Source organism: Tursiops truncatus, chromosome 2 (genome assembly GCF_011762595.2).
Source record: "Tursiops truncatus isolate mTurTru1 chromosome 2, mTurTru1.mat.Y, whole genome shotgun sequence".
In the NCBI taxonomy this organism is placed as follows: Eukaryota; Metazoa; Chordata; class Mammalia; order Artiodactyla; family Delphinidae; genus Tursiops; species Tursiops truncatus.
In genome coordinates, this window is record NC_047035.1 from 39,474,935 (window position 1) to 39,490,239 (window position 15,305).

General features: G+C 40.3%; 1 protein-coding gene across 1 annotated transcript in view; it reads right to left on the bottom strand.

Moving 5' to 3' along the window:
- Positions 1 to 15,305, bottom strand: part of SYT16 (synaptotagmin 16) — a 146,250-nt gene that overhangs the window by 34,817 nt on the left and 96,128 nt on the right. Inside the window, exon 3 of the mRNA XM_073799891.1 lies at positions 2,918 to 3,130. Within this exon, the coding sequence (XP_073655992.1) occupies positions 2,918 to 3,130 (213 nt within the window). The remainder of the gene's footprint in view (positions 1 to 2,917; positions 3,131 to 15,305) is intronic.

Consider the following 15,305-nt stretch of genomic DNA (forward strand, 5'->3'; position numbering starts at 1 on the left):
TCTTTCTACTCCCAGACCCCTCCCTCCATCACCCATATACCAATACTTTTGCTAACCATCTGTGATGGTCAGTTTTATGTGTCAACTTGGCTATAGGCCTCAATTATTCAATCAAACAGTAATTTAGGAGTTACTGTGAAGGCGTGTTGTAGGTGTAATTAAAGCCCTTAAGCAACTGACTTTCAGTAGAGGGGATTATACTACATAATCAGTCCATTGAAAGGCCTTAAGAGGAGAACTTAGGCATCCCTGGAGGAGAAGCAATTTCATCTATGGACTGAAGTTTCATCTCCTTCCTGAGAGTTTCAGCCTATCCTTCCCAGCAGCCTGTCCTGTGGATTTCAGAGCTGCGTATTCCAGTGGCCGACACAGCCCCTACAATCGCGTAAGTCACTTCTTTGCAATAAATCTCTTGAAATATTATATATATATATATATATATATATATATATATATATATATATATATCTCACCCTGAAATCCCCTTCATATCTGATTGATACAATCTTGCTTGATACACCATCCTAAACAAAAGCGAGCACAGATTCTGGGGATGATTGACCTGTTTTAAATGACACCAGGAAGGTAATGACTAGCTTCTATGAAACACCCTAAGAACTAAATATTTCACAAGCAAAAATAAGGCTTTGCTCAAAACAAACAAACAAAAAGCCCAATAAGTGGGCTATTATTCTGCAGCCCACCTTTCGTGCGTAAAGACCTCATGCACAACTTCTGATTCAGATCACTTGGCTCAAACCCTCTTTGACATTATCAGGAATACAGGGACAATGAATGCACAATAACACTAAATCAGATATGTGAGACAGGAGAGAACTTGCCTGGAATATGAAGATTTTTTACGTGGGTTTGGACCTTGAATTTCACTGGTCCAACATTTTGAATGCATTTTTTAAGTGAAACAATTGTCTACAATTAAATTTGATCTTAGAAAATTGTGTTTAAGGTAGAGGGAAAAATAACTAAATAGATAAGAGAATAGGCACCAAAAAACAGATCCTCTCTGGGGTTCATGCTTAATCTTTTCCTTATTCTTTACTGCCGATGCAAATTCACTGATCTAAAGATGAACAAAAAAAAAGGACACAGAAAAAAAACTCATGCAATAAAAATTACATTAACATTTCCATGGCATTTGATAACCTAAAATTTAGCACACAGTTAATCATTCCTATGAAAATCCTGATGATTTTCTTCCAAATCTACAGGTAATTCATTGAATGTAGTGGACATTTTCCTCCATCCCGATAGAGAAAAATTTAGCCTTTCTATCACCATCTGTCAAAAACTTCAGAATTGCACCAGTTATGACAAAAGTTGTTGCTAATTCCAGGAAGGGTGAGGGCTAGAGTGTTTGTGAGAACTCTCAGAACAGCAGCCATTTGTATAAATCAAAATCTAGACACTTGGGCTTCTGGGAAATGGGGCCATTAGCTTTAGAATTAAACAAGCTACTGTAGGGGATCAGCTGCTATTAACTTTCATTAGCTAACATTTGCCGTCTCAGTGGAGAGAGAGGAATGCTGTGATGTAACAGCAGAGAAAGAGAAAACAGGAGAGGGGGTGAGGAGATGACAGAGGGCCATTAGCTACTGCTACTGTGCTTTGGTTACATCGGGAGTTTATCTCCTGGCTTACCTGGGGCTAAAAAGGAGAGCAGTAAAATGTTACGTAGGCCCATGCCAATAAGTAAAATTACATGATGGTCAGCAAATTATTATATTCCTGCTGAAAAATAGGGTTCTTTTTATTAATTTTCCTCTTTTCCCCCTGCCTCATCCACATCACCAAATCAGAAATTTCTTCTCTGTTACCTTCTCTCAATCCTGCACTCTCCTTTTTGTCTTTCTACTACTAAGTGTTGAAAAACAAGGAAGATCAACTATGCCCCCATTGGCTGGACGGACCACAGGCCCAATGGAAAGAAGAAGACTAGAGAACCCAGGTCATTTAGACCAGGTCACTACAGTGGACAGTATGACATTTTCTCTGGTTTTTTACCAAATACACTTCACAGACCCTTCCCTGTTCCAACGTCCTGTGCCTATTCAGGGTTCTGGACATAAAGGAGTTGGAGAGATGCCTGACCTTCGCTGGGGAAAGCACTAAGAAATATCATACTGTTCTTTTCCTAGGTTCTTCTGTGTGCATGGTGGGGAGGGAGAAGGACCCTTGACAAGGCCCACCCGCAGTCACAGGCTGTGCTCACCCTACCTCTGAGTGTCCTCCTCTCCCTTGGTGAAAGGCAAACTTACGATGAAGATGGAGGCTGGCGTAAAATCTGCTCTGACCCATGAATTCTCACACGGGCTGGGGTCCAGAAACTACAGGGTATGAGGGACGGTGTGCCAGGCATGTGTTGTTTGAAAAAGGTTATTTAATATTATTATAACACATATTTTTATTTGGAAGATAAAACACACCTACTGTTTTAATATTACAAACTATCGAAAGTAAGGCGTCAAAAATCTGAGGTTACATAGATATATGGAAAATAGACTCTACGTTTCCAAATGGGAGGAAAGGCACAGAAGTGCAATGTCAGCAGACAGCTATGTAAAATTTTTGTCCTCGTCAGAAGGCAACAAGATTTTACAAAGCTTGGTAAATACCGTTATAGTCGTTAGTGTTCAAACTGTACAAAGCAGTAACCTACAAGAAAGGAAGGGATCCCACAAGTGGGGGTCAAGACTTTGGCACGTCTGATCCTTTCTCTCTGCAACGAGGCTGCTTGTGAGGTTTGAAGCAGCCCTTTTGCCCTGTCCCAGCCTCTGGGTCCTGCCCTATTTTTCTTTTTCCTCTCTGGACTCTTAGATGCAAGTGCAGTGACTCAAAAACGTTCTTACCATTAGACATCCCGGGTCTAGATAAAGGAAAGGTTTGATGCAAAGAATACCTTTGCAGGCAGACACTTCTGTGCTGGCCTCTTCGTGGGTGGAAAGCCAGCGGCTGGGTTTTGGTTTATGCTCCAGTCCTGTCTGCTTTCCTTTCTCAGATGCTCCCGAGCGGAAACTCTGGGACCGGGGCACAGAAATCTCAAATTGTTTGATAACCTCCTCGTCGCTGTCAGAAGATGTGGGCAGCTTCTCATCAACTCCAAAGGTGTTAACTGGAAGCAAACAAGAGCAATGAGTCTCCTGCGGGGCCCATGAGAAAACAGAGATAGATAATCCAGAGAGATAGAAGAACATGGCCAATCAGTCTGGATCAAAGCAGACTGAACCTGGGTAGAAAGAATTCAAAGCACTTTTTTTTTTTTTTTGCGGTACGTGGGCCTCTCACTGTTGTGGCCTCTCCCGTTGCGGAGCACAGGCTCCGGACTCGCAGGCCCAGCGGCCATGGCTCACGGGCCCAGCCACTCTGTGGCATGTGGGATCTTCCCGGACCTGGGCACGAACCCGCGTCCCCTGCATCGGCAGGTGGACTCTCAACCACTGCGCCACCAGGGAAGCCCTCAAAGCACTTCTGAAACACAAATTTGAGTCCACAGGAATGAAACAGGAAAAGAAAGCTCAGGAAGGTAATTAGAAGTACACGGCTAGAACCAAGAGAAACTACTGCGACACCCCTGACTAACATAATGAGCCCTCTTGCTGAGCTGGGCACCCTGCTGATGTGTTATGTTGCTGGCATGTGCTCATGACTGTGAACAGGACAGCAATCTGCACCTGTGCCTTATGTGTAGTTCTAGTCAATGATGACGGAAAATACTCTCTTCGCCTCACCTCAGTTATTAAAACATACAGAGCCAAGCCCCACTTCAGAGAAGAGATATCAGCAACTGAGATCTTCCCCAAACTTCCAGTTTTGACAAGTGACACCACATCGTATGGGTTTAAAAAGTTAATAAATAACTAGTTTATACTAGAAATGCCTTTCTCAGCACCAATGACTCAACCCAAACACCCTTTAAATTATTCGCACCACTTTTCCCACCCCAGCACACTGCTCTGTCCTCTTTGTTTCTCCAGCAGGCCGTGATCATGATCAGTTCTGCCCTTGCCTGTGCTGCTCCTTCCACCTGAAACTCCCCCTCCCGCAGGTGTTTACCTGGCTGGCTCCTCTCACCACGGAGGTCTCAGCTTGACTGTCACTTCAACCTAAACACTTCTCTGACCATCCTCCTACCTGAAGCAGCTCTGTTCCCAGTACCTACCACCTTTCTTTCTTTCTTTCTTTCTTCTCCCCCATAACTTCCATGAAAATAAAGACATCACCTGTTTTGTTAACTGATGTCTCTGTGGTATGTAAAGCAATGCCTGCTGCATAGTAAGTACTTAATAAACACTTGTTAAATGTTGAATAGATTGGTGAATGGCCAGTATTTTCTCCCAAAACCCTGAGCGCTCCTCCCCGCTCCCCAACAACACTCACACATGCTTTCCTGTGCCTGGAATATGCTTTTCCAGCCCCGTCTAGACTCGTCCAGAATCTAGCTCACCATTCAGGTCTCAGCATAGACATCATTTCCTCCAGAGTCCTTCCTTGACCCCTTAAATCAAGTTTAGGGATTTAAGGCTCCTTCCACATGCTGTGAAATCACTCCCTGTCCTGTCCTGTCAGTGCTCCCTCCAGCTCTGTGGCAGAATTACCTATTTAATTGCCGCCCATTCCACCTAACCTGTACACACCCTGAAGGTAAGGCGCACATCAGACTGCCCACCTTTGCATCCCTCCAGGCATTATCTCTGTGCCAGGCGCGTGGCAGGCTACTCTGTAAACATTTGCTGAGTGAGATTTGGAAACGATAAATAATGTGGAATTATTTTTTAAAGATTTACTCTTTCTATCCAAAAGTCACACAGTGGCTCCTGGGAAGGATATGGGTGTTAATTCACAGATGGGTCCTGAAGATCACTTCTGAATCAGAGGCTAAGAAGAAATTAAAAAGCAATATTTTAAGTGAGAGAAAATACTTCAAACACCAGCCTGGCCAAAACATTTATTCTCTGGCTTAAGAGTTGATTTTCCTGAGGCTCTTTGGAAATAAGTAATTATAACAGACTGAATGCTTTTCATGTGCCAGGCGCTGTCCTAAGTGCCTTACACATATCTCACACAAAACCCCTATTACTGTTCCCATTTTCCAAGTACGAAAATTGAGGCAGAGAAAAGTCTACAACTGGCTGAAGATCGTACTGCCAGGAAGGGGAAGAATCAAGATTTGAATCAAGTCAGCCTGTCTCTAGAGACCACGCTTCTAAACACTCTGCCAGAGAATGGGAGAGAGAAGGCAGAAAGAAGGGGAAGGGGAAGGGGAAGAATCAAGATTTGAATCAAGTCAGCCTGTCTCTAGAGACCACGCTTCTAAACACTCTGCCAGAGAATGGGAGAGAGATGGCAGAAAGAACTCTTATTCTCTGTGCTCACATTAGCTAGCTGAGTCTATGTGGCCAAGTCTCTTAACCTCTCTGACCCTGTTTCTTCATTTGTGGAAGAAATATCTTCACTTTTAATGTCTGGATAATTTCCCAGGTCTTTTCTAGATCTAAATTCTCCGACTCCAAACGTTCTACCTGACAGGCACCAACATTCAATCTGTTTCTCTCTTTTATGGAGCAGCTGATCCATGAACATAAGAGCATAATCTTGTTTTCAGCTCACTCAATTCTACTGTTGGCTGTGACCAGCCCCATGGTAGGACCTGAAAAGCTAAGTGTTAGAAAAGATTCCATTGCTGTCTCAACAGAATGCCATTACAATGGACAGTCTCCTCATGTCTCAACGTGCTGGGCATAGTGCTCTGGCATGGGATGGACCATCACATATGGAAGATACCCAGAGACGAACGGGACCAAAACTAAACCCTCTCCACCTTTAGAGTACAGGACCAGCTAAGCACCTGGGAGATACTCAGGGAGATACATGCATTGGTGAAGTGGCTGGATTAGACATCCATTGGCACTTTTTCCAACTCTGATATTCCATTCCATTTGTATTACTAGGCCAGTTTTTAAAAATGTAAATAGTCAAAAGTCCTCAATTTTAAATTAAATGAGTTAGTCCATGGGTATTTCCTCATGTATAAAATCAGGAACTAGAATTCATTCATTTACCAGCATGTAGTCCTTGATTTTTTTTCAGTGAGTCACTGATCAGCCACAGAGCACATATTCTCCTCACTCGATATAAGAATCATAACAGTGATTATAATGCTTCCCATTTACTAAACATATACTATATGCCAGGCACCTTCTGGGTACTTTGCATATATTATCCCATTTAATCATCACAGCAACACCATGAAGTAGGGATGATTATTATGATTCCCATTTTAGAGACAGGAAACAGAGGCATAGAGAGGTTAAGTGACTTGCCCTAGGCAACAAAGTTAGCAAAGTAATAAAGCTGGGACTTGAACATAGAATCTCTGTTCTTAGTCACTGCACATATCATCAAACATCATTGCATCAGGACACGAGAGCCATATCTGGCTTACTTTTCAGAGTGAGGTGAGAGAGGGTTCTACCATTTCCACCCTGAAATCTGCCAAGAGGTTGCTTCCTTTGTGAGAAGAGAAGAGCAGTGGGAAGAAGAGTCAGTCCATGTGAGAGTGAACACACTCAGGCTGCAGTATAACTGGCCCATTGCTCCTCGTGGGATTATAAATGCAACTGCACATGTTATGCTAAACCTGAGTCCCCAAAGATCTCAGGGAATTCTCTGTTTAAAAAGGAAACCTACCATCTCTCCTAGAAACCACTGAGCAGCAACAGAAATCAATAGTGGTGCTATTATAACAATAAAAACAATCCCATATAAAGCACTTATCATGTTCCAGGCACTGTTCTAGAATCTTACATATGATAACTTATTTACTCCTTACAATAACCCAGTGAAGTCAATACTTTATTATCCCCATTCTGTGGATGGGAAAACTGAGGCACCATGAGGTTAGTAATTTGCCACAGTCATAACAGTTAATAAATAGTGGAACCAAGATTCAAACCCAGGTGGTCTTGCTCCAAAGTCAATATTATTAATGACTACATTATGCTCCCTGTACCATCTGCTTCTTCAAGGAAGAAAATCCAGGTTAAAATCTATACAACTGCGTTTGGTCACTAAGACGATAAAATCACATAAGTTGGGCTAGAAAGGATTTTCATGAGCATCTATCTGTTCCCTCATTTTCACGAAAAGAAACCAAAGCCCAAAGAGGCAAACTGATTTGCCCATGGTTATACCAAGCCAGGACCAAACGGAGGTCTCCAGGTTTCCAGGTCAATGGTTTTGCCACATTATTTTCCAAGCTCTCTCACTGGTCGGTTATTTTCTCAAATTTAAATTTTGACTCCTACCTTTTTGAAAGATCCCAGCTGCTACTTGCCTTGTAAGAGTCTGTGTCAACAACTAAATAGCTGATCTGGATTTCATTCAACATAAATCTTTGAAAATCACAAAGTCTCATCTAAGTTGTAGCACTTATTTCAGACATAAGATAGTACTTTCTGAAACATTGTATAAATACCAGTTCAAACCCCTTTCAAGATATGCACTTGGGAAAGAGCATGATGGAAACTTGTAATAAAATCTTCACCTCTGGGCTTCCCTGGTGGCGCAGTGGTTGAGAGTCCGCCTGCTGATGCAGGGGACACGGGTTCGTGCCCCGGTCCGGGAAGATCCCACATGCCGCGGAGCGGCTGGGCCCGTGAGCCATGGCCACTGAGCCTGCACGTCCGGAGCCTGTGCTCCGCAACGGGAGAGGCCACAACAGTGAGAGGCCCACGTACCCGAAAAAACAAAACAAAACAAAACAAAACACTTAATCTCTTTATCTAATTATCTTGCTAAAACAACAGAGAAAAAGTTGCACAAATGTCATGGATGTGAATACATCTTGAAGTTGAGATTGTGCATTTCACTCAATCACAGAATGCAGGAGATCTTAGACACCCCCTCAGTATCTACCACCAAAGAGAAGTCAGACTCTTCTGCAATCTTTCTGATGCACAGCCATCCGGCTCCATCCCTCTGTTCACACACTACTGAGTTGCCACTGTGGGCTTCTTGCACTGGCAGGAAGTTCATGACTTTGACAGAAAAAGAGAGTTATCTGTAGACCCATCAGTACCAAGTCTCTACAGCAGTGCCGTCGGAACATGCCTCCCTCTGATTTTTAGTGAATTTTTTTTTCTGGTAAAGAGGGGCAGAGGAAATGCCATCTTCATCTTCCACAATTAAGAGACAGGAAGGCGGGACCCCAGTGCCACAGAAACTGCCTGTCAGTCTAACATCAGTGAAGGCTAGGGTGGTTAAGAGTGCAGAATCTGGAGTCAAGCTACCTCAGTTTGAATCTGGGATCTTCTATTCGCTGGTCTAAGATCTAAGCAAATTCCTTAATCTTTCTGAACTTCAGGGTCCTTATTTTGATATTCCTTATTTCTTAAAGTTGTTGAGAGGACTAAATGGGATAAACCATGTAAAGGTACTTAGTATATGCCTGACATATGATAGGCTAAATATGTTAACGATTATTATTATGCCTCACCATGGCAGTGCCCTATGTGGAAACCCTTCTAGGAAGCCTCACGTTTACAGGCAAAGGGAAGAATGCCTGTTCTCGCAGGGTCTGACTTGCAAATTCATCATTAGAGCTGCTGTAGGGAAAGGATGAAAGAAACAAGGGCTGGAATAGGAGAAAATTAAGCTGAAAATGTGGGTTGTATCACCTTCCTTCCCTCACTCTACTTTTTTCCAAGCCTAGAGGTGGAGCACTCTGTGAGAGCTGGCAATGCTGTCTGGATGTGGGCAGTGCTCAGCACCTGCTCATTTTGTTGCTTCTTTTAAGGCAACAAAACCACCAACTGGTGATGCAAAAAGAGGATTTCTTAAGCCTGACTGCTGCTATTTTACAGATGGAGAAAGACTTTATACACGCTCAGTGAAGATCCAAGCTTATTAATTCCTTCCCACCCACACAGGAGCAATCAGGTGCAGGGAAGTACTGCTCATGTCTTATAGATGGGTTGTAGAGACAGGCGGGGGTGGGCTGTGCTCGGTGGTACAGTACCTGGGTGCCACTTTTAGCTACAATTGCAGGAATCCCTAATATACCAGATTTCTCAAATACCCACGGCAAATGTCTGCCTAGGGTGGTTGGATAAGGATAGAAATAAGAACAAGAAGTTGGTTAGGGTGAGATAGGGAGGGTGGGAGGGAGAAGCAAGAGGGAGGAGATATGGGGAGATATGTATATGTATAGCTGATTCACTTTGTTATACAGCAGGAACTAACACACCATCGTAAAGCAATAAAGATGTTAAAAAAAAAAAAGTTGGTTAAAGTGAAAAAGCAGAAGGGAGCATCAAAGGTTGACAACTGCCCCTGTCAGATCCTAAAAAAAAAATGGTCACATTTTTAGATGCATAATCCAAACATTCTTGGACTCAGGCAGGATAGGAAAAGATTTTTATAAATCATCAGCCTTGATTTTTTTCAGACTATGCTTTGTGGAGGTCTGGGTTTCCACAAAGGAGCTTCAATGCCACCCACAGTAAAAGTGGAGATGTGGGTAGTTGCACTGAGCAGGTTGAGCTATACACCCTGTACAATCAGGGCTGTTTTGCTTTAAGACCGTTTATATTTTTATAAGATTCTGTTGGGAAAAAAACAAGAGTCCTGACTTTTTTTTTAAGTTTGAAAAACACTGATATAACCCAACTCTCTCATTCTACAGAATAGAAACTAAGGCTGAGACTACTTAAGGCACATAACTATATGTCAAGTAGCTAGTTAGTGGCAGAGGAAGGATTACAATCTGGTTCTCTGATGCACACTTGTTTTGTCACCCTACACCTTGTATGAGATGTCTTGACAACTTTATTTCATATATGAACAAAGAGACAGCACTTGTAATACTTAAATATGAGTTAGTCAGATAGAAAATATTTTACTAAAATTAGTAACATAAAGATCACTACACTAGGGAAAAGTAAGTTACGATATTGAGGATTCCAGTTATGATAACAGCAGAGTAAGAGACTTGAACTAACCTAATAACACTTATGAATTCATGAAAAAAATTTAAACCAACTATTTGAAGGCATAGGGAGTGAGCAGGAGCAGGCAGAAACTGGAGGGGATCGATTTTTTTTTTTTTTTTTGCGGTACGTGGGCCTCTCACTGCCGTGGCCTCTCCCGTTGCGGAGCACAGGCTCCGGACGTGCAGGCTCAGTGGCCATGGCTCACGGGCCAAGCCTCTCCGCGGCATGTGGGATCTTCCCAGACCGGGGCACGAACCCGCGTCCCCTGCATCGGCAGGCGGACTCTCAACCACTGCGCCACCAGGGAAGCCCCGAGTATTTTTAAAGAAGGAAATTTCACTGGATGAGATCCATGGTTATACTACTTTTCTGCTGAAAGTATTCCTAAGTCTATGAGGCACAGGGCATCAAGGACTCAGGCAGAAATCACAAGCATTATTGACTCGAGGTGTCAGAGGACAGAATTCAAGGCAATCCAGAGAAGCTGGAAATGGAGAAGGAAACCCCAGAAAAGAGGAAACCACAGAGAGGGAGCCCCAAAATCTGCATATGAACTTAGCTCAAACACTTGGCTAAAACCTGAACTATGAAAGCATGGGGGAAGAGTCCAAGAAACCTAGAAAAAGTAACAGCTAGTGGGCTAAAAATTTGATTAGACATTTTGGTTTAAGCCTACCTCAGTAGGGACTGAGTTAGGAGATTGAATCTGGCCAAGGTAGAGGGGCTTGGAAGACACCCCAGGTTTTCCATTAAAACTTTAGAAGGGTCAACATTAGAAATAAGACTAGAACTGAAATAAGCCCAGCATAACAAACTATAAAACCAATATAGTCAAAGGAATCAACTAGTAATTTCACTGTGGGCTAAAACAAAAAGCAATATTCTTTATAGGAAGATGAAAGAATCTATTACCTTTACAACATTTCATCCACAATGTCCAGTGCACAGTCAAAAGTCACTAGACATACAAAGTAACAAGAAAAATGTGAATCATCAAGGAAAAAAAGCATTCAATTGAAACTAGCCCCACGATGACTCAGATGTTGGATGCAAAAGACAACATCTTTAAAGTACCTATTATAAATAAGTTCAAATAATCAAAGGAAAAGGTGATTGTAATGAATATAAATAAGGATAATTTCAGTAGAGAAATGAAAATAATATTTAAAAAACTAAATAAACTTAGAATTGAAAATAAAATCTTCGAAGTTAAAAAATTCAGCCAATTGGTTTTGTAGCAGATTGGAGATGGCCATGAACTTCGAAGGAGCTCAGTAAAAAGTAATCAATCTGAAGAACATAAAACCTTTGGAAAGAAAATAAACAAAACCTCAGTGAACAAGGATAACACATCAAGTTGTCTGAAATATGTGTAACTGGAGTCCAAGGAGGAAAGAACAAAACAAAAGGACTCTCCTCCATGCTTTCATAGTTCAGGTTTTAGCCAAGTGTTTGAGCTAAGTTCATGTGGAAGAAAAATATTTGAAAAACAATGGCTGAGAATCTCCCAAATTTGGTGAAAAATCAGCATACAGATTCAAACATTTTAGTAATCTAGTTCAAAAGTTCTACAACTAGGCACATCACCGTCAGCTAGCTAGAAATCAAAGATTAAACAAAATACCTGAAAGTAAGAAGAGAAGGAAAAATGCATTGCATACAGGAAAATAATAATACAAAGAAAACTGTCTTCTCTCAGAGACATTGGAAGCCAGAACACAATAGAATGACATGTTTAAGTACTGAAAGAAAAAAAAAAACTGTCAACGCTGAATTCTATATCCAGAGAAATCATCCTTCAGAAAGGAATATAAAATAACTACAATTTTATATAAATGCAAAGAAAACTCATCAGACCTGCATTTTAATAAATGTTAAAGGAAGTTCTTCAAATGAAAGGGAACTGGTAACAAACTGAATCTCAGATCTAAGGGAAGGAATGAAAAGCAATAATAGCAAAGGTAAATATGTGAGTAAATACAAAAAATATTTGATGTTTTCTTCTTTTACTTCTTCTGAAAGATAACCGCAGAAAGTATCTATATACTATTGCATGGGGGCAGGGGATGGATAAAGTGTGGAAAAGTAGAACATGAGATATGAATAACACAAAGGAGAGGGGAAGTAAGTGATTTATACTGTTGCAAAGTGGTGTTAATGCTGTGACATAAAGCAAAGAGTAAATCTGAAGTGGTACAATACTAACTCAAAGCGGACTATGATTAAACTAAGGATGTATATGTAATTCCTAGAACAGCCATGAAAAAAGAAAATCCAAATATGTATAGCTAAAAATTTAATAGAGGAATTTAAATTGAATAGTAAAATAATAGGTGATTAACACAAAAGTAAAGCAGTAAGAGCAACAGAAGATGAAAATCAGAGGCAACAAATATCAACAGAAAACAGCAAAATGACATACTTAAACCCAATAATTTCCATACATTAAATGCAAATGAAATATCACATTTGAAAGTAAAGATTGTCAAACTGAATAAACAAGCAAGACCCAATTATGTGATGACCATAAGAGACACACTTTAAATATAAATACACAGACAGGTTAAAAGTAAAAGGATTAAAAAGATAAGTTATGCAAACTGTAAGCACAAAGAAGCTGATGCAGTTGTATTAATACCAAAGTAGACTTCAAGACAAGAGTTTTACCAGAGATGAAAGATATTTTATAATGATAAAGTGATCAACTCATCAAGACATAAAAATTATAAGTGTGTATGAACCTATTAGCAGGGCTTCAAAATACGTGATGGAAAAACTAATGGAACTTAAAGGAGAAACAGACAAATTCAAAGTAAAGCTGAAGATTTTAACACCCTCTTCTCTGCAGTTAGTGGATAGAGCAACTAAGAAAAAAATCAGTAAGTATATAGATTTATATTATAACTCAACATATAGTTCACTGTGATAATGTGGACTTGAAAAGAAAGAGCATTCTGCAGTTTTGGGGTACAGAGTTCTATGAATGTCAAATAATACCAATACCTACATACCTCTTACAGAAAGTAGAGGAAGAGAGAACATTTCTCAACTCATTTTATGAGGCCAGCATAATCCTAATAAGAACACCTGACAATGACATCACAAAAATAGAAAATTTTACACCTATATCCCATATATCATAGTTACAAAAAATCCTTAGCAAAACATTAACAAATGAAATCCAGTAATGTATTAAAAGGATCATACATTATGGCCACATAAGGTTTATCCTAGAAATGCAAAGTTGGTTTAAAATACTAAAATCAATTGATATAATTCATCAAATTAACACAATAAAAAAAACCAATCATTTCAACAGGCACACAAAAAGTAACAATATCCAACATCAATTTCTGATTAAAATAAAATTAAAAAATCTCAGCTTACTAGGGATATTCAACAATCTGAAAAGAGGGGGAATCTACTAAAACTCTATAGCTAACATCAATGATGAGACTACTTAATGAATTTAGTAAAGTCATTATATAAAAATCAATTACACTTCTATATTCTGATGACAAATGGAAATTTTTTAAAATTTTAATTCTGTTCTCAAAAGATGAAAATACATTAATACTTAAGAGTTAGTTTAACAAGAGGCATTCAAACCTACCACACTAAAAGCAGTATTTCTGAGAAAAAATAGAGAAGTCTCAGTATTGTTAAGATATTAATTTCCCCAAATTAGTCTATTGTTTTAATGCAATCTAAATCAATATCCAAGCAGATATTTTGTAAAATTTGACAATCAGACTCCAAAATGTATAAGGAAATAAAGGACTTATAGTATTCAAAACAGGGACTTCCCTGGTGGTGCAGTGGTTGGGAATCTGACTGCCAATGCAGGGGACGTGGGTTCAAGCCCTCTTCTGGGAGGATCCCACGTGCTGTGGAGCAGCTAAGCCTGCACACCAAAACTGCTGGGCCTGCGCTCCAGAGCCTGTGAGCCACAACTACTGAAGCCCGTGCACCTGGAGCCCATGCTCTGCAACAAGAGAAGCCACCACAATGAGAAGTCTGCGCATCGTGGTGAGGAGTGGCCCCCACTCATTGCAACTAGAAGGAGCCCACGTGCAGCAATGAAGACCCAATGCAGCCAAAAATAAACAAACAAATAAATAAATAAATTTTTAAAAAAGAATATTCAAAATAATTTTTAAAAAGAACAAAGTGGGAGTACCAACCTACCTGCTCTAAAGACTTATGATACAGGTACGCTAATCAGGACAATTTGCTATTGGCAAAAAGGTAAACTAATAAATCAGTAGAATAGAATTGAGTCCAGAAATAGCACCACATAAATATGGTCCATTTTTTATACAAAAGTGGCAAAGCAATTCAAAATTGCTTCTGCAATTAAATTAAAATCTTTTAAAAAAGGAAATTAAAATCTTTTAAGAAAGGAAAATCTTTTAAAAAAGGAAATTAAAATCTTTTAAAAAAGGATGCTTGAGCAAAATTGATATTAATATGGAACATCAACCCTTACCTTATGTGTGTGGGTGTAAAAATTAATCATAGATCAAATTGTAAAACTTTATAAAACTCCTGGGGAAAAAACATAGGAGAAATTTTTGCAACCTTAAGATATATAAGAGCATGAACCATAAAAGAAAAAAAGCTGCTGAATTAAACATCAAAATTTAAAACTTTTCCTCATTGAAGATATTAAGAAATGAAAAGGCAAGACATAGATTGAGGGCAAGTTTTTACACACATGTCAGATAAAAGACTTCTTTCCAGGCACCAGGAACTCTGTTCTGAAGTGCCTGGTGCCAGGCCTCTGCACTCAGTACCCTTGAGCAAGTAACACTAGACTAAGGACAAAGGAAAAGAAAAAGGCCTCAGCAGGTGATGAGAAAGGCATGAGAACAGGCTGGAAGGAGAATGAGGCACCGAGAGGCCCAAGCTGAAAGAAATAAAGACTTCCAGTACATAACCTTGACAGTAAAGAGTGAAGGAAAAGGGAAGTCTGAGAACTGCAATGCGTCCCACTTGAACAAAGGGAAGTTGGGTTGTGATAATATAATTCTGGATTCCACAGAATGTTGTGGCTCAGAGAGGCAAGAGATAAAAGACAGAGAAACAATATAATGCCATGTGGCTGATAGGGTCTTGGTGCTCCGGCCGGGTGTCAGGCCTGTGCCTCTGAGGTGGGAGAGCCAAGTTCAAGACATTGGTCCACCAGAGACCTCCCAGCTCCATGTAATATCAAATGGCAAAAGCTCTCCCAGAGATCTCCATCTCAATGCTAAGACCCAGCTCCCCTCAAAAACCAGCAAGCTACAATGCTGGACA